The sequence below is a fragment of the Macaca mulatta genome, chromosome 13 (assembly GCF_049350105.2).
Source record: "Macaca mulatta isolate MMU2019108-1 chromosome 13, T2T-MMU8v2.0, whole genome shotgun sequence".
Classification (NCBI taxonomy): domain Eukaryota; kingdom Metazoa; phylum Chordata; class Mammalia; order Primates; family Cercopithecidae; genus Macaca; species Macaca mulatta.
In genome coordinates, this window is record NC_133418.1 from 99,177,035 (window position 1) to 99,203,925 (window position 26,891).

At 39.1% G+C, this 26,891-nt stretch overlaps 1 protein-coding gene, 1 long non-coding RNA gene and 2 pseudogenes across 9 annotated transcripts in view; 2 read left to right on the forward strand and 2 right to left on the reverse strand.

Moving 5' to 3' along the window:
* The window catches only part of ASXL2 (ASXL transcriptional regulator 2), a 155,221-nt gene that overhangs the window by 56,610 nt on the left and 71,720 nt on the right, over positions 1-26,891 (forward strand). For all 7 annotated transcript variants that reach the window (XM_077959999.1, XM_077960000.1, XM_015111861.3 and 4 more), the window contains one exon: positions 25,979-26,087. In XM_077959999.1, coding sequence (XP_077816125.1) covers positions 25,979-26,087 — 109 coding nt within the window. The remainder of the gene's footprint in view (positions 1-25,978; positions 26,088-26,891) is intronic.
* Positions 105-24,688, reverse strand: LOC144333885 (uncharacterized). The gene is made up of 2 exons (XR_013403017.1): positions 22,771-24,688; positions 105-463 (listed from the first exon to the last, which is right to left on the reverse strand). It is a non-coding gene; the product is annotated as an uncharacterized LOC144333885 (long non-coding RNA).
* Positions 8,143-8,757, reverse strand: LOC720283 (prostaglandin E synthase 3-like; annotated as a pseudogene).
* On the forward strand, positions 20,469-22,523 carry LOC106992875 (tropomyosin-like; annotated as a pseudogene). Its single transcript, XR_013403003.1, has one exon. The product of XR_013403003.1 is annotated as a tropomyosin-like (transcript).

Here is a 26,891-nt window from a genome sequence, read left to right on the forward strand (position 1 = left end):
GTTTTTTGTTTTTTGAGACAGGGTCTCATTCTGTTGCCCAGGCTGGCGTGCAGTGGTGTGATCTCAGCTCACTGCAGCCCTAGCCTCCTGGGCTCAAGCAATCCTCCCACCTTAGCCTCCTGAGTAGCTGGGGCTACAGGTGTGCACCACCATGCCTGTCTGATTTTTGCATTTTTCGTAGAGGCAGGGTTTCACCATGTTGCCCAGTGCAATGCCTAAGCTCAAGCAGTTTGCCTGCCTTGCCCTCCCAAAGTGCTGGGATTACAGGCCTATGTCATTGTGCCTGTCCTGTGTTTATTTCTTTAACCAAATAAGAGAAGTTTTCAGCTGTTAATTCTTTGAATACTCTTTTTTTTCTTTTTTTTTGGAGACAGAGTCTCACTCTGTCACCCAGGCTGGAGTGCGGTGGTGTGATCTCTGCTCACTGCAACCTCTGCCTCCCAGGATCCGGCAGTTCTCCTGCCTTAGCCTCCCGAGTAGCTGGGATTACAGGTGTGCGCCGCCAAGCCAGCTAATTTAGTAGGGACAGGGTTTCACTACATTGGCCAGGCTGGTCTCAAACTCCTGACCTCAAGTGATTCATCCACCTTGGCCTTCCAAAGTGCTGGGATTACAAACGTGAGCTACTGTGCCTGGTCAGTTCTTTGAATACTCTTTCCACCCTACTCTTTTTCTCTTTTCTTTCTGGAATGCTGATGATATGAATGTTGGATCTTCTGTTATTATCCCACAGTGCCTTGAGATTCTGTTGATTTTTTTTTTGGTGTTATTTTTTCTGTCTGTTCACATTGAGTAAATTGTATTGACCTGTTATTAAGCTCACTGATTCTATCCTCTGTCATCTCCACTCTCTTACTGATGAGTTTTTAAATTTCTTAATGTATTTTTTGTTTTTATAATTTCTATTTGATTTCTTTTTATAAGTTCTGTCTTTGCTGATATTTTCTATATGTTTGTTTCAGGAGAATTTTAAGTAGTTCTTGAAGCATTTTTATGAGAGCTATTCCAATTTTTATTTGTTTATTTATTACTTTTTTTGGAGGCAGAGTCTTGCTCCGTCGCCCAGGCTGGAGAGCAGTGACGCGATCTCAACTCACTGCATCTTCCACCTTCTGGTTCAAGCAATTATCCTGCCTCAGCCTCCCAAGTATCTGAAACTACAGGCATGCGCCACCATGCCCAGCTAATTTTTGTACTTTTAGTAGAGACGGGGTTTCACCATACTGGTCAGGCTGGCCTTGAACCCCTGACCTCAGGTGATACACCCGCCTTGGCCTCCCAAAGTGCTGGGATTACAGGCGTGAGCCACTGCATTCGGCCTACTCCAAAATTTTTCTTACAATTTTAACATCTGTCTCAGTGTTGGCGTCCTTTAATTGTCTTCTTTGATTCAGATAGTGATTTTCCATTGAACCCTGGATATTTTGGCTATCATGTTAGGGGATGTCCAGTCTTATTTAAGCTGGCATTCACTGTGTTTACTTACGTTTACCATGCAGGTCCTGTACTGTTTTAGTGGATTGTGGTTCCAATAACAAGTTTAGTTTTCAGATCCTTCACAATGGTATTTGGGTCTGCTTGTTTTCTTTGGTGCCACAGAGGCTCCCATTGACTTCTGCTGCTTCTTATTGATCTCTGTTGCTTCTGTCTGAGGGGGTGGAAATTTTCACAGGCTGGGCTGCCTGATGCCTGTAGATGTGGACAAAAGGGAGTCTTCAGCCTGTGGGGACAGACAGGCTTCCTGGCAGGTTCCCGTTTGCTTGAGCTACTTGACTGCTCAACATCTTGTGAGAGGGGGAGGTGTTGTAGTCTCAGGCCCAGAAGGACAAAGAGGCTTCCTGGGCTGGACTGTTTTTTGTGATCTTCTCCCACTTGCTGGTGCCATTTGGCCTCCCCTATTCTAGTCTTTATTTTTGAGACTTGAGGGAACGTAAACTTGCAACGTAAGTCGTTTAATAATCTCCTAAGATCTACCATAACTAAGTTACTTCTCTTAGTTGGGAAATGCCAGGAATTGGTCAAATTAATGGGTCAACCAACTACTTCAAAACTCTTGAATCTCAATATAAATGGCTACATCTGGACTGATAGCTCTGGTTCAAAGCAGAAAATAATTGTAATAAGTAGTGTTAGCTGTTTAGATATCCAAGCTCTACTTGCTAAATCAACAAGAATACCAAGTAGGACAAAGGTATAAAATTGCAAAATTTCTGTCTTTTGGTTTACTTAATTGAATCTGTTGATTTTTATTCTCTCTCTCCAGCTGAGTTCTTTCAGAACCATGCCCTTAGTTTATATTCATTCATAAGTATTTTGTTTTCCTCACTAATACTCCTTTTACCTCAGATAATATACCCTCCTCTCTCTCTCTCTCTCTCTCTCTCTGTGTGTGTGTGTGTGTGTGTGTGTATGGGGGGGGTGTGTGTATGTGTCTCCCTTTCTGTGTTTCTGTCTCTGTCTCTCCGTTTGTCTCAGGCAGGAGTGCAGTGGTGTGATCATAGCTCACTGCAGCCTCGACCTTCTGGGCTTAGGTGATTCTCCCACCGTAGCTTCTGTAGTAGGTGGTACTACAGGTGTACACTGCCACATCTGGCCTACTTTTTATTACCTATTCCTCATAAGATTGAAAAGCCTGATGCTGTAGTGAAATGGCCTTGACTAAGATGGGAGTCCATTCACATGGTCTATTTAATCTTAAATAAGCCTTGTGAAATCATTATCTCATAGATAAACACGTCAAATCAGTGAAAAATTACATATCCAATTAGTGATAGAACTTGAATCCCCATCTGTGAGTCTAAAATATAAGTACTATTTCTGCCTCACTTTTGAGTAGGACTCAGGAGATCGGACAAGGATTTTTTTTCTTTTTCTTTTTCTTTTTTTTTTTTTGAGACACAGTCTAACACTTTCGCCCAGGCTGGAGTGCAATGGCGCGATCTCAGCTCACTGGAACCTCCGCCTCCAGGGTTCAAGCAATTCTCCTGCCTCAGCCTCCCCAGTCGCTGGGATTACAGGTGCCCGCCACCACTCCCGGCTAATTTTTTGTATTTTTGGTAGAGATGGGGTTTCACCTATGTTAGCCAGGCTGGTCTCGAACTCCTGACCTTGTGATCTCCCCACCTTTGCCTCCCAAAGTGCTGGGATTACAGGCGTCAGCTGCTGTGCCCGGCCTGGACAAGGATTTTTTTTTTTTTTTTTTTTTTTTTTTTTGAGACAGAGTTTCGCTCTTTGTTGCCCAGGCTGGAGTGCAATGGTGTGATCTCAGCTCACCACAACCTCCAGAGGGTTCAAATGATTCTCTTGCCTCAGCCTCCCGAGTAACTGGGATTACAGGCATGCGCCACGATGCCTGGCTAATTTTTTGTATTTTTAGTGGAGACAGGGTTTCTCCATGTTGGTCAGGCTGGTCTTGAATTCCCGACTCAGGTGATTTGCCTGCCTCAGCCTCCCAAAGTGCTGGGATTTCAGGCATGAGCCATCGCGCCCAGCTGGCCTGGACAAGGATCTTAATGAACTGTTTTGTATTTCTCTTTAGGTAAAAAGTTAGATTGTTCTCTAAGCCCTTCTATACCAAGAGTTTGTAGTTATCTAATCTAAATAATATTTATAATATTGAACCTTGTTACTGCTAATGGACAAAGCCATGCTTTTTAGAAGATGTTAGTGGAAGACAACAATGGGATGATAGAGTGAAGGTTTATAGTTAGATGTTAAGTGTAAGGTAAAGCAAACAACAACAAAAAATTTCCAAGGAATCTTTTATTGCTGTGACCTCCCTCTCTAGGCGATTCCTCTACCACTCTCCTTATTTGTTCTATGCCCATCTGCTGCTCTGTTGACCTAGAACCTCTCATTTTGGGGCCCCAACTAGATCTACTTACCCCAAAATGCTTATTTAAAAGTTTTCCTACACACCCTTTCCCTGATGTCTTTAGTGCTTTTATTCCCATTTGTTTGATGGTGTGTTTGGGGGAGGAAAACAGTATGAAGAAACAAATTCATTAAAGTATGGATGAGTCAAATGTTACTTTTTAAATCAAAGTTAAAAGCTACATTTATATTATTTCTTTTTAAAAAGCAGATTAGTTGTTAATCTGAATGAATCAATCATTGGTGGAATTGTAGGTAACACGATCAAGGGAAGGAAAAATGTTTTACTGAAAGTGTATAGGAATACAAAAATTTAAATTTAAATCTAAAATCTACCAAGACTATTTATTAATTCGGTAATTTCTAAATTACCGAGTACACACATGTAGTGGTACAGACATGTGGTTCAGCTACTCAAGAGGCTGAGGTGGGAGGATCATTTGAGCTTAGGAGTTTAAGGCTACAGTGTGATTGAGCCAGCCCGGGTTACAGAGCGAGACCCTGTCTGTAAATAAATGAATAAATAAAATCGACTTGAAGTGAGGGCATTTAAGCTTCTGGTCTAGATTACTACTTCTTCTTCTTTATTTATTTTTAACCTTGAAAGTGTGAGTGTATGATTTAATCCTATTGAAGTTCAAGGGATTGAGCTTTGAAGGATAAATATAGATTGTGTATAGTTCAGCCAGGAATAGGGAAGATGATTAATCATTGTGGCCTTACCAAGTTTTGACAATTGTATTTTATAGGAAGGAGTACGGAAAAAATGGACAAGAGATTGGAGATGAAAGTAGGAATTAGGCAGTAACTTGTTATTGCAAGGGAGATTATCTCTACTATCAGATAACTTGGATTAATGATGTCCCTTAAACCTGTTTATCAAAGGTTTGAAATGGGGATAACAAATATTGGCAGACACTGATGAATTTTGAGGATGGATGGTACAAGCTTATTGTATTAAAGATTCTTTGGATTGGGTGCAACAGGGAATGCCAGTGAGGAGACCAAAAATAATCTGGAAAGGAGTAGATTTCAGGATTTCATGAAGTCTTAAAATACTTGAATGACTGTCATTGGAATGGTAAGAAATAATGTCAAACTTCCCCCCCCCACACACACTTTCAAAGATAATTTGTTGCAAAATCAGTTTCAAAATTCAAACATTGCAGAGGAAACAAAGAGCCCCCCAGATTTCCCCAGCATTATACTACTGATTTCCATCATAAAGGCAGATTTGTAAATAGACTTGTAGGAAGAGTATTTAGCTTAGCTTAAGAAGGAATTTGTGAATAATTGGAAATGCTTGAGGACGTAGTACCCATTCACCACATTGTATGATTACATAAGACATTGGATGATTACCTGTTTAGATACTTTAGAGGGGGTACAAGTACCTGTAGGTAAATGGACTAGGTCACCTATGGAGCTCCCTTGTCAACCTGTATCTTATCTGATTCTTCTTAGTAGGTGTTGAAAACAGAAAGTTGTGTAAACTGAGGATTAAGTAAAGAATGATCAAAAGTTGTAGGATTTTATTTTACCCAGCAATTCCTCTTCCGCCTATATACACAAAAGAATTGAAAGCAGAGACTTAACAGATAGTTTTAACACTAGTGTTCATAGCAGCATGATTCACAGTAGCCAAAGGGAAGAAACAACCCAAATACTCATTGATGGGTGGATGGATGGATGAACAAAATGTAGCATATATATTCAATGGAATATTCAGCTTTAAAAAGAAAGGAAATCAACACCTGCTGCAGCATGAGTGAATCTTGAAGACATTGTACTAAGTGAAATAAGCCAGACAAAAAATAACAAATACTGTACGATTCCACTTATATAAGATACCTAGAGTAGTCAAATTCATGGAGACAAAAAGAATGGTGGTTGCCAGGAGCTGGTGGGCAGGGGAAGATGGTTGTTGTTTAGTGGGTATAGTTTCCGTTTTGTAAGATGAAAAGGTTGCTCAACAGGGTGACTGTACTTAACACTACTGAACCTGTATACTTAGAAAGGTAAGATGGTAAATTTTATGTATATTTTACCACAATAAAAGTGTTGTAGGATTTTGCATTTATTTGAATGGGGCACAATTTAATCTAATGTAGGAGAAACAGCCGTCATGTTATATTAGTAGGAAATAGCATTTGTCTAAGGTAAGGAGAATGAGCAGAGGTATGCCTTTAACTTTTTCAAGAAGGTTAATGTTCATTTTACCTTGTTAAATTTAAAATCGACAGTGATGGGTGGTTAAGAAAGCGAAAGATAAGAATGTGATTTTTATTAGCTTCTGCTCACAATGTGATGATTCAGAATTGGTAAAACAAGTAAGTTTTAGAGTTTTGGCAAGAGCCTTTAGAATGAGGAGGGTTATAGACAAGACAAAGCAAGTTAAAGCTGAGACTTTTAACTTTGAAAGTTGATGGGCTATGAATACTTGAACTTTATTCTGGACTTCATTTACATGTGTCTTTGAGCCCCAGAAAGAAACTAAGAATGAAAGAAAGAATAGTGAAAATGTCGTGATTTTCAGTGGGGAAATTAGACATCATTAGTTATGGGAAAAGTTATCAGTTAATTTTGGGAAGAGATCTCTTTTTTAAAAAGTACATAATTAGGAAACATTAAGAATCATAATTTTGCTGCAAGTGCTGCTACATTTACAGTTGAATATGCTCTTACTTGTAAACCAGGGGGGTGGAGACTGACACATTAAAAAATATAAGCTCTAAACCTGAGTTTCTGATTTTGTTCGATTCTTGAATTGATAGCAAAATTGCAAAGATGGCTAACAGTTTTTAGATAGTATACATTTTAAACTTCTATCTATGTGCTGTATTTTTCTGGGGGCAAGTGTGTGTGTGTGTGTACATGTACGTGCACACTAGCAAAGAGACTGTGTCATTTGGCTCAGCTCAGCTCTAGTTCAGTTATTTTTACATTAAAATTTAAGAATGAGTACTTCTTTCTTATGGAAACTTCCACTTCCTCTTTTATATCACCTGCGCATACCACTGCGTTGCTATATGATAGGTCCTTGTAAATATTAAATGAATGAGAAACCAAGACAGCTTCTTTTCCATATTTTTTTTCCTGAGTTAACTTTGTGGAGTTTTAATATTATTTGATTTTATATTTGTATCTTTTTTCTTTTACATTGAAACCCTTGGTTCAAAACAGCATTATAAATGTTTCAGTACATAATCATAGTTTCAAATTAATAATTTCAGCATCATAACTACTAATTATTGCTATATTATATATATATATTTTAGAGGAGGGCAACACATTTAATTTTATTTCAATCAAATCACAACACTTTCTTTTCCAATTGCTGCAAAGTGCATCTACAATATTCTATTACAGATCCACTTTAAAAAGGTTTCCTGTGACATTACAGCAAGCCTCTTTTTTCAAACAGAGGAATAATCTCAAATTTTTCCTCAATTAGAAATCAAAACTCCATTTCAGGAAGTGGTAAATACATAAAAATTACAGTAAGCCAGACACTTAAAAGGACAGCCAAGAAGTCTTCCAGCAGTTTATTAGAAAGAATGTGGACATTAAAAAAAATCCCCACTGTCATGAACATAAATTGAGGTTGTAAGCCCTGGTATAAGCTTAATCAAAAAAAGAAATAAAAAATCCAATACTGTATTAAACGTTTTTCACTCTTTTGCCATACTGACAGTGCAAATACAAATCTGGTCTAAATGTACAGACTCTCAAACAACAATGTACAACTTTCTTCGTCTTCCATGCTGAGAGATGTAAAAACACTTAAGGGTCAAACAATACCAAATATATAGGCTTCAAAAACCATCTAAGTTAGGGCATTCTCTAGTTTTAGCTAAGATACATGTGGATCACTGGCAAGTAATCTCTTATATGAATAATGTGAAGTAAGTTTTTTGAAAAATAAACTTGGAACAATCCCGAAGTATAACACCAGAGGAATAGCAGGTTACCAGTAAGGTGTCAGCCAATTTGTTCCAGCCACTTTTGAATCTGTGTTCTATAATCTAAAATTTAGTTCTCTTTCCCTAAGCTGAGAGCTTCCTATCATGTCAATGTCTATGTTATGAAGAAAAGGAGACTTAGGTGAGATGTTTTTATCACAACTGCTGCATCAATTGCCTAGGACCTCACTCAACAGCTTCATTAAAGTCTAGGAAATGTTCATGCATAAGGTTTATTGTCTTAGCTGACTTAAAATTGCCCCATACAGTGGTACATATCAACCCTTAGTGAAGCCTTTTAAAAAAACAAACAGGTTGGAAAATGGGTGAAAGTAGGCAAATACAGCATCTGCCTTTAGAGCTGTCAACTCAGGAATTCTCTCAATTGTGAAATCTTGCGGAGAAGTTATTTTTCTTTCTCAAAATCCAGGTGATGACAATATTCCTTACTCCAGATCTGGCATTTTTTCATCATCACTGTCTTGTGAATCATCACCTGCTCCATCTACTTCTGGTGAATCTACAGCCTCATCACCACCCATGTTGTTCATCATCTCAGAGAAACGATCAAAATTAGACCTGTCTTAATCTGAACTATCTTCCCAGTCTTTCCAATTATTGAAGTCCACACTAAGCCAATTGAGCTTTGCCCTTCCTTTTGTTAACCTTGGCCATGACTGACCAGATTCTCCTTTTCGTAGACAACACACAATTGATCTGTCCGTTTTTTATGCTTGGAATCATTTGGATCAATACTGTGAAAAAGATCAACTTCATTTAAATACTTAAAAGTGTCACTTCCTCTGAGAAAACAATGTAGGTTTGGATTTTTCAAAATTTAGATTAACATCCTTACTCTCTTCAACACAAAATTCAATGAAGACATAGTCCCTTTGTACCACTTTGCAGAAGCAGGCTGCATTGTGAACAGGGCAGGGGGACAGGCGAACAGGTGGGCGGGCCTCTGGCGTCGGCTGCTGCTAGGGAGTGACTTCTCTCAGGTGATGACTGGGTCGTCTTCCCAGTCGCGCCCTCTCCTTGCTCCCCTCGGGTGATGGCGGCAGCGGCGGGCTTGACCTCGGTCCCCAAAATGCACTGCGCAGAAAGAGCGGCCCCTCCAGTCGGGGAGAAGAGGAAAGTGTAGGAAAAGGGGCCCGAGGACTTATTGTTGTATTTTTATATAGAGAAAATCTTGCAGAGTAAAGAGTTAACTACAAGTTTCTTTTACCTTTTATAATCATTTTTGGGCTTTCAAAATTTCTGTGTGAAGGCGGAAGATGAATTCTCCCCAACTCCGTTTTTAGTATTAATGTTGATAGGCTTCTTGCCAGTGAGATTCAGTCCGTCAAATCTTTGGTTCGCCAGATAACCTGAATTACTTGCAACTCATTGCATGATAAGCAGGAGATGTTCTAGGAGTGGCAGTGGCATTATTGTACTCTTTAGATGGTAGATCAGTTTGTGCCATATTGAATCCATTCATTAGTGTGCGTCCATCTTAGTGCAGGTCCAGAAACAGCAGGAAGATGAACACTCTAAATAAAGCAGAAAGACTTAAGTTGTTCCAGTGTTTTCATTTTCTTGCTGCTGCTTATTTGATAAGTGGATATTTATGGTACTTGTTTTGGAATGGTTTTCTTTTCCTTTGGTTGGTCAGGTGATCAAGTGCTTTGTTTTCTGGATACATTTTGTTTCATTTGACCCTGGGAGAATATATACGTGTCCATAGAAAATATGGGAACAGGCGGGGCGCAGTGGCTCACGTTTCAACAGGGTTTCACCATGTTGGTCAGGCTGGTCTCGAACCCCTGACCTCAAGTGACCTGCTCGCCTTGGCCTCCGAAAGTGCTAGGATTACAGGTGTGAGCCACCGCGCCTGGCCCCTCTATTTCTTTTTAAAACAACTTTATTGAGATATAGTTTACATGCCATAAACTCCAAACTCCACTTCATTTTCTTTTTTTTTCCTTCCTTTCCTTTCCCTTTCCCTTTTTCTTTCTTTCCTGAAAGGGTCTTGCTCTGTCACCCAGGCTGTAGTGCAGTGGTACAATCATAGCTCACTGTACCCTTGAACTCCTGGCACAAGCGATCCTCTCACCTCCGTTTCTGGAGTAGTTGGGAGTATGGGCACACACCACCACACCTAGCTAATTTTCTATTTATTTTTTAAATTTTTTCTTTTTGAGACGGAGTCTTGATCTTATTGCCCAGGCTGGAGTGCAATGCCACGATCTTGACTCATTGCAACCTCTGCCTCCCAAGTTCAAGCTGTTCTCCTGCCTCAGCCTCCCGAGTAGCTGGGATTACAGGCATGCGCCTCCATGCCTGGCTAATTTTGTACTTTTAGTAGAGACGGAGTTTCTCCATGGGGTTTCTCCATGGTCAGGCTGGTCTTGAACTCCCGACCTCAGATGATCCGCCCACCCAGGCCTCCCAATGTGCTAGGATTAGAGGTGTGAGTCACCATGCCCGGCCTGATTTCTTAATTTTTACATTTTTTGTAGAGACGGGTTCTCCATATGTTTCCCAGGCTGGTCTAAAATTCCTGGGCTCAAGTGATCCTCCCACCTCAGCCTCCCAAAATGTTAGGATTTTGGGCATGAGTTACCACACCAGGCCAGAAATTCCACCCATTTTCAGTGCACAATTCAATGGTTTTTAGTAAATTTACTGAGTTGTGCTACTATCATCATAATCCAGTTTTAGAATATTTTCGTCACCCCAGTGAGATCTCTCATACTGGATACAGGTAATGCTGGTTCCTCCTGACAGCCTGTAGTCTACTTTCTGTCTCTATAGTTTGGCCATATCTGGAAGTTCATATAACTGGAATCATATAATATGTGGTATTTTAAGGTTAGTTCATGTTTGTAGCATTGATCAGTACTTCTTTCTTTTCATTGGTCCATATTGTTGTATAGACTTTTCTCATATATATACTTTTTTAAAAATCATATGCATTTATTTAACTTTTAATTTTATTTATATGATATATTGCAGACTTTTAGAAAAGTTACAAAAGTAGTCCAAAGAATTTTTGTATAAACTTTACCTAGATTCTCCAAATGTTAACATCTATCTAATTTGTGTTTCTGAGATGTCTGAAAATAAATTGTAGACACAATGCCCCATTCACTTTTAAATACTTCAGAGTAGGCTGGATGCAGTGGTTCACACCTGTAAGCTCAGCACTTCGGGAGCTGAGGTGGGAGGATTGCTTGAGTGCAGGAGTTCAAGACCAGCCTGGGCAACAAAGCGAGCCCATCTCTATAAATAATAAAATAAAATAATTAGCCAGGTGTGGTGGCGCACACTTGTAATCCCACTTACTCTGGAGGCAGAGGCAGGAGAATTAAATTTGAGCCCAGGAATTCAAGCCTGCAGTGAGCTATGATTGCACCACTGTACTCCGGCCTGGGGGACAGAGCAAGATCCTGTCTCTAAATAAATAAATAAATTAATTAATTAATAAGTCAAGCAAGCAAACTTCAGAATATATTTTCTAAAGGCAAGTACATTCTTTTATGTAACTACAGGGTAAAATAGTTAACAGGAAATCTGCATTGTCAAAATATTATTATTTAATCAGACTTTATCCAAATTTGGTTATTCTCCCACTGATGTCCTAATCCAGGATCACATGTTGTATTTGCATTTAGTTTTCATGTATCTTTACTCTTCTTTAATCTGGAATTGTACTTCAGTCTTTATCTTTCATGACTAGACATTTTTTTAGTGCAGGCCAGCTATTTTGCAGATTGTTTCTCAATTTTTATTTCTGGTGTTTAATCATGATTAGATTTAAGTTGTGCAGTTTTGGCAGGAATGTCACAGGATTGAAAGGACATTTTTACCACAATATATCTGGAGGCCCATGATTTCAGTGTACCACAGTATTGGTGATGGTAACTGTGATTACTTGGTTTATGCAATGTCTACCCAGTTTCCTCACTGTAAAGATACCATTTTTGCCCGTTGTAATTAATAAGTATTTTGGGGGTAAAGATACTCTGAGACTCTGTAAACATCTTGTTTCTTATTGTACCTTTGCCAATTAATTTTAGCATGTTGTTATTAATCTATTGCTGCTTAACAATATTATCACAGATTTAGCAGCTTAAAACAATGCGTTTATTATCTCAGTTTCTACGTGTCAGGAGTCTGAGCATGGCTTTACCTGATCCTCGGCAATGCAACAGAGTGTTGGTCAGGGCTGAGTTTTTACCTGAAGACTTCATTGGGGAATGATCAGCTTCCAAGCTCATGTGGTTGTTGGAAAGATTCAGTCCTTGTGGGTTATCAGATTGAGGGTCTAGATTCCTAGCTGGCAGTTGGCTAGAGACTGTCCTGAGTTCTGTGGCCTTTCCCAGCATGGCCACGTGCTTCCTCAAAGCTAGCAAGGAAGAGTCACCAAGCGAGAACACTGCAGTGATATGTGAAATAGTCACTTATGTGAGACCCTATCACCTTTGTTCTTTTTTGATTATTAGAAGCAGATTACAGGCCCTACCCACACTACAGGAGAAGGGATTATGTAGGGCCATGACTACCAGGAAGCAGGGATTACTGGAAGCCGTTTTAGGTCTGTCTACCACAGCATCCACTAATCTTACTTGAAACTTACTGTCGCTGTTGCCGCATATGGTGATTTTCTAATTCTATCATTCTTGGTATATATTTTTTTTTGTTGAAATTTTACTGCAAGTAATTCTCCCCCACTCATTGATTTGTTCATTTAATCTTATCAGCATGAACTCATGGATTCTTATTCTTTGGGTTATTTCTACTATAGTCATTTATTGCTTTAGGATAAGTAACAGTTTAATCCTTCTAAGAACAGCATTTAGAGAAGTCTTTAGCATGGGTTTCTCTTTTTTTGAGATGAGCTCTCACTCTGTCTCCCAGGCTGGAGTGCAGTGGCATGATCTCGGCTCACTGCAACCTCTGCCTCCCAGGTTCAAGCAATTCTCCTGCCTCAGACTCCAGAGTAGCTGGGATTACAGGTGCCCGCCACCATGCCCAACTAAGTTTTTTGTGTTTTTAGTAGCGACGGGGTTTTGCCATGTTGGTCAGGCTGATCTCGAACTCCTGACGTCAAGTGATCCACCTATCTCGGCCTCCCAAAGTGCTGGGATTACAGGCGTGAGCCACCATGTGGCCCAGCATGGACTTCTAAACAGGATTTGAGGTATAATAAGTCATTTGTCAAATATACTCTAGATGAAAGATACATTTTAACAGGTGAGCCATTCTATCACAGGTTTGCAAAGCCTTTGAAATTCTATTTGAAAATATACTCTGATGTAGCAAACTTTCAAGTTACCATCAAAATGCTAAAAATGCTTTTATATTAATGTTTTTTAAGTGAAGAGCTAATTTTTCCCCTAAAAATCATTACCATGTAATTTAAATGATTAAAAGTTGTGGTGATATGATCTAAAAACACTCTTTCTAAAACCACTGGTTTTCTCAGCTTCATCTTTGGCTTGTCTCTTGATCTTTGAATGTTATGTATTTCATCCCCTTTGTATTTGTGGGCATCTGGGGTTCTCATTCTTCGTCAGTATATCATCTTGTACTTGGTGAACAAGTACCTTGCTATTCAGTGTGTCTTTTTAAGTGGAAGTCTTTCATTTCCATCTGTATGTAGTTTCCCCTCTTACCTGCTATTCTAGTTTTTGTTTTGTTTTTAATAGCATGCCCTGTGACAAAGTGATTTTGAAAAAGAGCTCTATTGTCTTTCAGAAGTTTCCTTGTTTTAATAGTTTATTTGTATATTTCTGGACTATTTATTTCAATATTTCCTGTAGAAATGATGCCTGATAACCCCCTACCCAAATTAAATTAATCAGTGAAAAAAATGTACACTGAAGAAATATCTTGAAAAACTCTTAAGTAGGAATAACCATTGTTTATTGCATTTAATTGAATAAACCAAGAAAGTTGCTAGGCTTTAGTTTCCTCACTGTGAGGTAGTATTAATTCCTAAATGATCTCTGAAGTTGAGGGAAAAAAAAATAGAAAAATTCTGAAAGTGTATTGTCATTTTAAAAATGAAAGTTGAAAAAAGTACAAAACATTTACATTTCTTATGTATTACCTAATTGCAAATGTATTCCACTTTTTTTTTCAGAAAATATTTTGTCCAATTCTTGTTTACTTTGGTACATTTCTTTTTGGCTGGATTTCATCATCAGAATTTTTACATTTACGGATGATCTTTTTCCCTCAGTTCTTGCGGGCTTAAGAATGTTTTGTTTTGTTTTGTTTTGTTTTGTTTTGTTTTGTTTTGTTTTGCTTGACACAGAGTCTTGCTCTGTCACCCAGGCTGGAGTGCCCTGGCGCAATCTTGGCTCACTGTAACCTCCGTCTCCTGGGTTCAAGCGATTCTCCTGCCTTAGCCTCCCGAGTAGCTGGGATTACAGGCACCTACCATCATGCTTGGCTAATTTTTGTGTTTTTAGTAGAGACTGGGTTTTACCATGTTGGCCAGGCTGGCCTCAAACATCTGACCTCAGGTGATCTGCCAACCTCGGCCTCCCAAAGTGTTGGGGTTACAGGTGTGAGCCACCACACCCAGCCAAGAATGTTTTCTATTGCTTCTTTGTTTGAATGCCATCTAGGCCAGATATAAAATTTTTCATTCATACTTTCACGAATTTTGTTTACTGTCTTTGGCAGTGAGTATTGCTAAGAAAGCAAATGTTTCCTTCATTATACTGTGCTTGCTTTATCGGTCAATATTTTGCTGTATAATCTTAAAATTTCAGTGACTTATAACAAGAACTTTTTTTCTTCCTCATGTCTTTAGGTTAACTGGGACTTAGTTATTGTTGGCTAGACTTTGTTGTAGGCTGTGGATTGTTCTCTTCTTCTGCTGGAATCTTGCTGTCATGGCAATCACAGGAGTCAGCCAAACAAGCATATTTTAGCTCTGCTTCTGTCACGTCTCTTATTTCATTGATCAAATCAAGCCTTGTGGCGAAGACCAACATCATTGTGGCAGGGAAATATATTTCACTTACTCTAATGTACTGCAAGGTCACACGGTCGTGTGAATGATGAAATAGAAACACTAATTCAAGCTGCTACTTTGGCTTTTAATGCGTGGAACTTGGTTTGATTCTTTCTTTATCCTCGACGCTTAAGATTTAGGAAAATACTAACTTTTTTTTTTTTTTTTTTTTGAGATGGAGGCTCGCTTTGTCGCACAGGCTGGAGTGCAGTGGCTCACTGTAACCTCTGCCTGTTGGGTTGTGATCCGCCCACCTTGGTCTTTCAAAGTGCTGGGATTACAGGTGTGAGCCACTGCACCCAGCCAAGGTTTAGGAAAAATTTAGATATTTCTGAGTATCTGAGTACTTGGGGTTAGTCTGTACAGATTTGGATAGCATCTTGCCTCTTACATTATCATGTGATATACATTATTGATTCATAAGGGTAATCTTTTCTCATTTACGGAAGAGAGTGGTTTACCTGTGAATATTCTCCTGTATTGTTCTTCTGTTTCTCTTTCATATCTCTGTAAATTTGATTGCTTTTATGTAGGTGCTTTGTATCTGTTAAGATACTTCTGGTTGTAAATGACAGGAAACACAGTGTAAACTGGCTTAAACAATGAAGGAAACTCATCATTTAATGCAAGTGAAAAAAACAGGCAAAACTTTATCCAAGCGCTCCAGTCAGTTTCATCAGTATCTCAGCTCTGCTTCCTTCAATTTTGTTCCATTCTCAGTAGGCTCATCCATCATAATTGCAAGATGACTGCTCACAGGCCTTAGAGCTGGATATTCTGGGTTCAATTGTAGAAGAGAAGATTCTGCTTTTCAGAGACATTAAAATCACTCATCACTGAGTCTGGCTGGCTTACAATTGAGTCAGATTTTTTTCCTTGCAGTATATGCAGTTATAAGTATGTGTTTCAGGGAAGTATAGGATTCTATAGAACATAGAAGTGACTTCTTTTAGCAAGAGACATTAAGGCTAAAATCGAAAAGTTGAATTGGAGGTTGTTAGGAGAAAAGGAGGTGAGGGTTATCATTGCAAGCAGAGTGTCGGGCCAAGTAGTCAGAAGAATTTTAAATTACCAAATGAAAAGAAAGGTAGAGTAGGCTGACAAAGAGGGTGTGTACCAGAATGGTCAAGGTCAGATTATTTTGATAATTTTGAACTTTATCCTAAGAACATAATGGTATCATGGATGAATTTTAAGCTGGACAGGAGGTAGTATGATCATATTTATTTTTAAAAGGTTACTCTGGCTTCAGAGTGGAGAACAGTTGTGTGAAAGGGTGAGATTACTATCACTTGAGATAGAGAACAGTGGAACACTGCCTAACTAGGATAGGATAGTAAGTTTGTAAAGTAACTGCTGTACTTACTGAATCTTGACTCTGTGACACATACATATACATGTACATGATCTGTGATCTGCACAATCGAGTTACACAGTAGGCAGTATTACTTCTATTTTGCAGATGAGTAAATTAAAGGTGTTTAAAATGACTTGCGCAGGCTACGGTCAGGTCTGTATTCAGATTGGTATGAATCATTAAATCTGGCTCTTTTACCATGCAGTGATGACTGCTTTCATTAATTGCTATATTTGCTTCATCTAAGCAGTGTAATTATTGACTTCTGTTCTCTTAGCCCTACTAGCTACTGCTAGCTTTTATTACAGAGAGAACTAAAAAGGGCCATTGGCATTATGATCAAAGTCACTTTAGTTCTTTGGGCCTTATGTACAAAACATATTAGTATATTTGCTTAAGTGCTTACTGCATAAAATTATAGCACAGTTCTTTTCCTTGAAAGAACCCCTACGTTTTCAACCCCGATTTCTTGAGCATGGAGAGGAAAAATTAGAAGCGGACTTGTTGTGTGATAGTTACATAATCTTTAAGGTGGGTCTTACTATAACTGCTTCAGGTGTTAGTACTTACCCTGTTGAATTTACTTGAACTTTTAAGTTGCTATTGAGCTCAGTACTATGTCTTATTTCTTCAGGTCATTCAGTCATATTTATTTAATTATAGAATTCTGGAGCTCTACCTCCCCATGAAAATATATTCCAGCCATCATGGATAGTGTGTCCTATTTTGCTTCTCTGCTAATTGCTTTATTATTCGTAAAAATAAACTGCCAGGATTCTTTGACTTTTTGTGTTTTCCTGAGATCATGTCTAAATTTTGTTTTAAATGGTACTGTGTCCTATATGTCTTGTAGGTTTTTCAAAACTTTGTTTCCTTCAAAGAAAATTATATCCAGATTTGCCAAGGAAAATATTATGACAGTTTGTACTTATTCTTACCACATCTTTTCACCAGATGTGTGTGACATTTACTTTCATTTTATAGGTTTCACTTTAATGACTGTTTTGTTGTTATTTGTTGTTGTTATTTTTCTAAGTACTAAGCCTAGACTAGATTGATTTTTTTTCTCTCTGACTTAAAGCACTTTATGTACACACTTTTGCAGTCTCTTATCCATAATTACAGTATCCGCAATGGTTGAAAAACTAAGTTTCCTCATACATTTAGCACCAGACTCACTTGACAACAACAGTTCTCTTGAACTGACATGAGACAGTATATAATCTTTGTTTATCCCACTTAGTGTGAGTATTCATATGTTTCATTGTGTTTGGTTATGGGATGCTGTCCCTAATCTCCATGGCAGTGTCATATCATTTATGACATATCATGTTACCTTTTTAAAATCCAAAAAATTCTTATGTCTGAAACATTTGGCCTTAGTGTTTTAGATCAGGGACTGTGGACCTGTGTTTATATTAATAGCACTGGTCACAGTGTGGTGTGGCTGTTTGCTCCCTTGCCTATCTTCTCTATTAGATTCTGAGCTAAGAAAGCTTCCCTCTGTAGATCCACCGATCCTAGTTTACTGCCCTAAACAGAGTAGATACTTAATATTGGAACAGAATACCATTAATTTACCAGGTAGGTTATTGAAAATTTTTTTTTCTTGGTTACATGTTCCTTTTTAAAGTAATCTCTTGCCGGGCGCAGTGGCTCAAGCCTGTAATCCCAGCACTTTGGGAGGCCGAGACGGGCGGATCACGAGGTCAGGAGATTGAGACCATCCTGGCTAACACAGTGAAACCCCGTCTCTACTAAAAAAATACAAAAAAAAAACTAGCCGGGCGAGGTGGCAGGCGCCTGTAGTCCCAGCTACTCGGGAGGCTGAGGCAGGAGAATGGTGTGAACCCGGGAGGCGGAGGTTGCAGTGAGCTGAGATCCCGCCACAGCACTCCAGCCTGGGCGACAGGGCAAGACTCTGTCTCAAAAAAGTAAAAATAAAAAAAAAAAATAAAGTAATCTCTTTCTAGTTCTGTTTCTCTTTTCCTTCTTGTTACTGGAATCTTGGCTTCACCATTTACTGATAATATGATCTTGAACAGCTTATTGAAAACCTATAGTTTCTTCATTTGTAAAAATGGTGTAATAATTTTACTCACCTCATAGATTGTTGTGAGGACTAACCAAAATGCTTCCTGGAACATAGCACTCCTTTAGCTGCCAACATGGCTGTTGTTGATTTCTATCCTGTTGGTTACTTTATTATCATGGTCAACGTTCTCTTAATGGAGTTTGAGGTCATTTTTCAGTGCTTTGATGCTTTCAGTGATGGAGTAAATCCTTTCTCATTTGTCCCTAAGTCTTTTGGCCTTGGTTTCGTAGGACAGATTCAAGTGGGATTGTGGTATCAGTGGTCCCAAATATTTTTAGTTTTAATGGATGTTTCCATATTACTTTCCTAAGGCAGAATTGAGTAATGTGGGAAAAGGCGGCAGTTTTCTGTCCTCCCAACAGTCTATAAGAGTGCTTATGTGCCCATAACCTTGTCAGCAATGGATTTTATCAGTCCATTTTTTGTTACTGTTGTTGTTGTTTGCAGACTTTCACTCTTGTTGCCCAGGCTGGAGTGCAATGATGCGGTCTCGGCTCACTGCAACTTCCACCTCCCAGTTTCAAATAATTCTTCTGCCTCAGCCTCCCGAGTAGCTGGGATTACAGGCGCCCGCCACCATACCCAACTAATTTTTTATATTTGTAGTAGAAATGGGGTTTCACCATGTTGGCCAGGCTCGTCTTGAACTCCTGACCTTCAGGTGATCCACCTGCCTCGACCTCCCAAAGTTATGGGATTACAGGTGTCAGCCACTGCGCCCAGCCTTTTTTTTTTCTTTTTTTTTTTTTTTTTGAGATAATTATAGACTCAAGAAAATTGCAAAAATAGTACATAGGGTCCCATGTACACTTCACCCAGTTTCCTTTAATGGTAATACCTTATGTAAATATAGTACAATACCAGGCCGGGCACGGTGGCTGACACCTGTAATCCTAGCACTTTGGGAGGCTGAGGTGGCTGGATCATCTGAGGTCAGGAGGAGTTCAAGACTAGCCTAGCCAACATGGTGAAACCCCATCTACTAAAAATTCAAAAATTAGCTGGATGTAGTGGTGTGTGCCTCTAATCCCAGCTACTCAAGAGGCTGAGGCAGGAGAATCGCTTGAACCTGGGAGGTGGAGGTTACAGTGAGCCAAGATCGCACCACTGTACTCCAGCCTTGGCGACAGAGTGAGACTCTATCTCAAAAAATATATAAATAAATATAAAATAAATATAAATACATATTATATCAAACCAGGAAATTGACAATTGGTATAAAACTGTTAACTATGGCTTGAATCATTTTATTTCTTTCCATCTGACCAATGGGATCTTGATTTAATTTGCCTTTTTATAACCACTATTAAGTTTGAGCTTCTTATTATACATTTTATTGGTAATTTACATTTATGGTTTATGAATCATTTTTTCACATCCTTTTTCCATTTTTTTCTAATGAGCTGTTTGTTTTCCTAAAAGAATATCTTCTTAGGACTATTAATCTTTTGTCCGCCATATGTTTTGCAGTTAATTATTCTAGCTTCATATATGTTCTGTAGTTTTGTCGCTTTTATTTTTTTCCTGAGTAGAAATTTTTATTTTATACAGTCAATATATTTCTTTGTTTTGTGGTTTTTGGGTTTTTCTCTTTGGTGGAAAGGTTTCTCTGTCTTCAAAGTTACACTGTTTTGGGGGGTGTGTGTGTGTGTGTGTGTGCGTGCGTGCGTGCGTGCGTGCGTGTGTTTAAAGCCATGGTCTCACTCTGTTGCCCAGGCTAGAGTACAATGGTGTGATCATGGCTCACTGCAGCCTCAACTTCCTGGGCTCAGGTGATCTTCCCGCCTCAGCCTCCAAAGTAGCTGGTACTATAGGCGTGTGCCACAATGCACAGCTGATTTTTTTTTTTTTTTTTTGTAGAGACGGGTTGCTCAGGCTGGTCTTGAATTCCTGGGCTCAAGTGATCCACCTGCCTCAGCCTCCCAAAGTGCTTGGATTATAGGCATGAGCCTCCGTGCCTAGAGGATTATACTGTTTTCTTTTAATCTTTTATATTTTGCCTTTGGCTTTTAATTCATTTGGAATATGTTTTTGTTGTATATACTGTGTGCACTCCTCACCCCCCCAGATGTATGAGATATTCTAGCACTTTATTAAACTGTTTTATTTAGGACTTTTTCAGCTTTTTGTGACTTAAATCTCAACAAAATTCCAAAGGTAGTACTGGCTCAAGGCAAGACTTGATACAATGGTGAGAAACAGGTGCAACGCTGAGCAGAGGAGGCAGGATCCAGAGTGTGAGCAGTAGCTGGGTGGGCACCATGGCTGGGATCACCACTATTGAGGCGGTGAAGCACAAGATCCAGGTTCTGCAGCAGCAGGCAGATGATGCAGAGGAGAGAGCTGAGCGCTTCCAGCGAGAAATTGAGGGAGAAAGGTGGGCCCGGGAACAGACTGAGGCCTCCTTGAACCATAGGATCCAGCTGGTTGAAGAGGAGCTGGACTGTGCTTAGGAGCGCGTGGCCACTGCCCTGCAAAAGCTGGAAGAAGCAGAAAAAGCTACTGATGAGAGTGAGAGAGATATGAAGGTTATTGAAAACTGAACCTTAAAAGATGGAACTCCAGGAAATCCAACTCAAAGAAGCTAAGCATATTGCAGAATAGGCAGGTAGGAAGTATGAAGAGGTGGCTCGTAAGTTGGTGATCATTGAAGGAGACTTGGAATGCACAGAGGAACGAGCTGAGTTGGTAGAGTCCCATTGCGGAGAGATGGATGAGCAGATCAGACTGATGGACCAGAACCTCAAGTGTCTGAGTGCTGCTGAAGAAGAGTACTCTCAAAAAGACAAATATGTGAAAGAGATCAAGATTCTTACTGATAAACTCAAGGAGGCAGAGACCTGTGCTGAGTTTGCTGAGAGTTCGGTAGCCAAGCTGGAAAAGACAACTGATGACTTGGAAGGTAAACTGAAAAGGCACCAAAGAGGAGCACTCTGTACACAAAGGATGCTGGACCAGACTCTGCTTGACCTGAATGAGATGTAGAGCACCCCAGTCCCACCCTGCTGCTGCTCCTCCCTCTGACCCTGATTCCACCTGAGGCCAGCCTGCCTGAAGCTGACCTTTAACTGAGGGCTGATCTTTAACTGGAAGGCTGCTTTCTCCTTTTGCTGCCCCCACCTCCCCTGTGTCTTTTTCGCTAAACTGTCTCTGCCTCTTCCCAGAGATTCCAGCTGGGCTAGAGACTGCACACCTTTGGGAACAACATTTAAGGGAATGTGAGCACAATGCATAATGCCTTTAAAAGCATGTTGTGATGTTCACATTTTGTAATACCTTTTTTGTTGTTTTGTGGCAACCATTTGTAAAACATTCCAAATAATTCCACAGCTCCGAAGCAGCAATCTATTCCTTTCTCACTTTTGGAAACTGATTTTTCAGCTTGATGCATATTGCTCTTTCCATAGAGAAAAGGAAAAGGTATAGTCCTGCCTTACTGAGAGCCAAGCAGAGCCCAGAGAAAGAATCCACTATGGGAAACCTCATTGCTCTATAAAAAGTACCAGCCAAACCAGAAAGGTGATTCCAGGAGGAGTTAGCCAAACAACAACAAAAACAAAACAAAAATGTGCGTTTCAGGTTTTCAGCTTTAAGATATCTTTGGACAACCTTGTTTTTTTTTTTTTTTTTCATTAGAAGTGAAAATTAAATTGGTAAGGCCTCTGAAACTAAATTTTTGTCCCATCTCTACCCACTCTCAACTGACTGCAGAATGGATCACGTGCCCCTTATGTTGAGGTGACCACTTAATTGCTATCCTCCCTTCTTGAAAGATGATGTTTTGCCACGGATTTAGCCTTATGAAACTCATCTCATTATCCTTTTCTGGGTTTGAAGCTGCTCTCTCTAAAAGTTCTGTCTCGATGTGGTTTGTATCGGAGAAAACTTGAATAGGTTATGTACAAAACTTTTAAAGTTTTTTATTATTTTGAAGCTTTGCTTCTTTGTGTTTGTGGCACCGTGGCCACCCTGTCTGGCTGTGACAGCCTGTACAGTGTGTGGGCTGGCAGTTTGCTGATCTTTTAAAGTTTCTTTCCCTACCCAATCCCCATTTTCTGGTAAGGTTTCAATGAGGTCTGTTAGGTGTACATCCTGCAGCTTTTTGGCTTAAAATATACACTCCTTTGATGTGGTCTCTTTGGGGCCAGTTGGGAGAAAAACAAATCAATAGTGCAACTCTTTTGATACCAGATATTGGCACAAGTGTCTTTTTGAAATAAATAACCGGTCCCTCCAAAAAACAAAACAAAAAAGGCTTGATACAGGCAAAAGTAATACTACTTTAAAAATTTTGTCCAGGCGTGGTGGCTCACACCTGTAATTCCAACACTCTGGGAGGCTGAGGTAGGCAGATCACCTGAGGTGGGCAGATCACCTGAGGTCAGGAGTTCGAGACCAGCCTGGCCAACATGGTGAAACCCCATGTCTACTAAAAATACAAAAATTACCAGCGTGTGGTGGCAGGCACCTGTAATCCCAGCTACATGGGAGGCTGAGCGTGAGAATCTCTTGAACCCCGGAAACGAAGGTTGCAGTGAGCCGAGATTGTACCATTGCACTCCAGCCTGGGGGATAGAGCGAGACTCTGTCTCAAAAACAAAAACAAATTTGCTTCCTGACTTTTCTCAGTTCTGCCCTTTTTGGTGTTGGATTTCTCCTTATGATTCGTACTGTGTCACTCCTCAGTCTGTCTTGTGTGTTGTTCCATTCTAATTCCAGATTTTTCCTTTGTGCTCACGCAATGACTGTGAATGTTTTAGGCCTTGCTTCCTGATACCACACAAGGGAAGAGAAAGGATCCCTTTCTGAAGATTCCCTGGAGAACAAGTTTGGTTTTTTTCCCCCCACATACCCAAGTAAATAGCTCCGTAGATTTTTGGCCCTAAGTCATGTATCATATCTGTTCTTTGGGGTGGAGAGTGGGTGTGTGTGTGTGTGTGTGTGTGTGTGTGTGTGTGTGTGTGTGTGTGTAAAAGCTGATTAATTTAAACCAATTTGGATTTACCCTTGGGATGGGCATGGGATTAAGTCCCTCTCAACCACATGACTGAAAGTGAGAAAAGTTTTGTTTCACAGGAAATTTTTAGGTACCATCTCCAAAGAAGAGGGAACAGATGCTAGGTAGTCAAACTACAGGGGACTATGGCATGACCCCATGTTTTTTCTACTAAACATAAATGGTACCTTTTAAATTATGATCTGTTTCTGCATTTTCTCTTTTCTTCCACCAACAGTCTATGAGGGTATTCATTTGATGATTTTTTTCTCAGAAACATACTGCTTCAATAATAGTTGCTAAGAGTACATGTTAATATATTTTAAGTAAGTCTCCCATCATTTTTTTTTCCTATAAATTTCTTGGCAATTTTTATATATTTATTTGATACAAACTTTGGGATCCTGATTGGAATTACATTATATATATTTTTAACATGGAAATCCAAGTTAGATAAACGTTGACTATGGAAATCAGCTTGGAAATGCTCAACAGTTTCTTCTACAAAAGGCTTTTCTTTCCTTTGTTATTGTTCACCAATGTTTTGGGGGGATGAAAACCTTCTCTGTAGTTTTCGATCCTGGACACTTTCACAGTACCAAAAGACAGTGGACTCATGTCCCAGCTCTCCCCAGCAAACTCTTTAGATAGACTAAGAATCCAACAGCCTCTTCTAGTAGGCTTATTTTTGGTTATTGAGTAGCATCAACAGATAACTGAGAGGGAAAAGAGCTGGAAATGGAAGGTAAACTGCCTTAAACTTCAGGTATTATGAGAAATTTTTAAAAACCATTTAAGGATGCCACACATCTCCAGAGACTCTAGACCACTGTTTCCATTTCATTGCTTCCACATGAACTTTCTCTGTGTTTGCTTGCTACCTAATTTTTTTCTTATGTGAAGTATAATATTTTGTCTAATGATTTTGTTATTTTCCTTAGATGTAGAAACATTATCTTTTAGTATTATAGCACTATTTTAAAATATTTGATTGGTGCAAAATTAATTGTGGTTTTGCACCAACCTAATACTACAGCTCTTAGTCTTATGCTAATACTTGATTTTTAACAATATTTTTCCTATTACTGTACTTTTGTGTTCTATATTTTAATACTGCTCTTATTCCGAAACTCTTATTTAAATATTATCCAACTGTTTTGGTTTTTTTTTTTTTAGATGGAGTCTCACTCTGTCCTCCAGGCTGTCTGGGCCAACTTCTTGGTCTTTTTGTAATTCCTGTTATATAAAAACTAAAGGTTGATTATCAGAGATAAACATTTTATTTAATTTTATGCTAGTCAATTTATAATTTGATATTTTATACTGAACTCTTTTTTTTTTTTTTTGAGACCCAAGTCTCCTGTCACCCAAGCTGGAGTGCGGTGTTGCGATCTTGCCTCACTGCAACCTCTGCCTCCCAGGTTTAAGTGATTCTCCTGCCTCAGCCTCCTAAATAGTTGGGATTATAGACACGCACCACCACCCCTGGCTAATTTTTGTATTTTTAGTAGAGATGGGGTTTCGCCATGTTGGCCACGCTGGTCTCGAACTCCTGGCCTCAGGTGGTCCGCCCGCCTCAGCCTCCCAAAGTGTTGGGATTACAGGCGTGAGCCATTGCGCCTGGCCTATACTAACTCTTTAATGCATATGATTCCATTTGGTGTATGTCAAAAAGCATGCATCTAATTTATAGTTCTCTTTCCTCTTTCTTAATATGTGACTAATTATTTTAAACAAAAACCCAACATTGGGCTCAGTGGTGAAATATGGGTGCTGTTCTCTTAAGAAAGGCACAGGCCAGGCATGGTGCCTCACGCCTGTAATCCACTTACTTTGGGAAGCCAAAGTGGGAGGATGCTTGTGCCCAAGAGGTTGAGGCTGCAGTGAGCCACGTTCATGCCACTGTCCTCCATCCTGGGTAACAGAGTGAGACCCTGTCTCAAAAAAAAAAAAAAAAAAAAAAAAAAAAGGCAGAGGGACAAATGAATACCCATTTAATAATTTTTTATTGCTGTTTGTTTTGTTAGATAAGTACAAAAAGGAAAATGAAATATGATTACAATTAAGAAAATAATACATGTATATTTTTCTATAGATTATTATATACCTGAAATTCTAGTAAAGATGATACATAGAATTAATAAACATTTAACTAAGTTGCTACATATAAAATAAATATTCAGAAGCGTACTTAATACCTTTTTGAGTGATCTCATGATAGGTTTTAATACAAGAGACAATGGCAATGTGTTAGTTTCACAACTAAGATTCAATCTGGTGCAGCAGTATGCAAGGGAATTAATACTGTTTGTTTGAATCTGTGTGTGTTTGTGTGTGTTCTTTTTTCTCATTTTACCACTGGACATTTGTAAAGCTTGTGCTAAATAGAATGTTTACAAAATATGTTTGTAATACTTCTGTATTTTTCTTGACTTAAATGTTAGATACTGGATCAGCATTAAGGAGTTACTATTTTGTAGATACATGGGAATGATTTTTACATCCATTTTCTCCATGGCAGCCCCTTTCTATATTGGTAAACTTTTTATAGTTTATAAGACATGTTTAAGTCAAAGGAGTATTGACTAATTAATTTTATCTTGAGTAAGTGTTACATAGGATATTCAGAGACAGAAGTTAATTGTTGCGTCCCTCATCACATCTCCTCTTTGTTTTGCAGTGGGACTTCTCCTCTTGCATGCCTGAATGCAATGCTTCACACAAACTCCAGAGGTGAAGAGGGCATCTTCTATAAGGTTCCAGGTAGAATGGGAGTATATACTTTGAAGGTAAATATTTTGTTGGGGAGTCATTTAAAAAGAAAAAACAGGAAGTGACCACATATAAATATTTGACTCATAGGGACAGAATTCTGTTATTGAAGAGCTTATTTTCAGAAAGAGGTAATATTTTGAAACCTGCACCCAGTACATTTTTTAAAAACTATAACTATAGGTAGATCAGAGAAGTAACTTTATTTTTTATTATTGATGATAATCTTATCTTGAAAGAATGAAATTAAAATGATTTCCGGCCAGGCGTGGTGGCTCATGCCTGTAATCCCAACACTTTGGGAGGCCGAGGTGGGCAGATTGCCTGAGCTCAGGAGTTTGTGACCAGCCTGGGCAACACAGTGAACCCCATCTCTACTAAAATATAAAAAATTAGCCAGGGCGTAGCGGCGTGTGCCTGTAGTCCCAGCTACTCGGGAGGCTGAGGCAAGAGAATTGTTTGAACCCAGGAGGCGGAGGTTGCAGTGAGCCAAGATCACGCCACTGCACTCCAGCCTGGGCAATAGAGTGAGACTTTGTCTCAAAGAATAAAATTAAATAAAATTAAATAAATAAATAAATAAATAAAATGACTTCTAGTGACCTTTTAAGGGGCCCCACAACATTTGTATAATAATTGTTTCTTTGGAGCATTCTGCCTAGATGCTTCACATTACATTCTCAGTTCATTCTCTACCACAATTCACAGTTGGGGTGAATACCATTTAATAATTTTTTATTGCTGTTTGTTTTGTTAGATAAGTACAAAAAGACAGGAAAAAGAAATATGATTACAATTAGGAAAATAATACATGTATATTT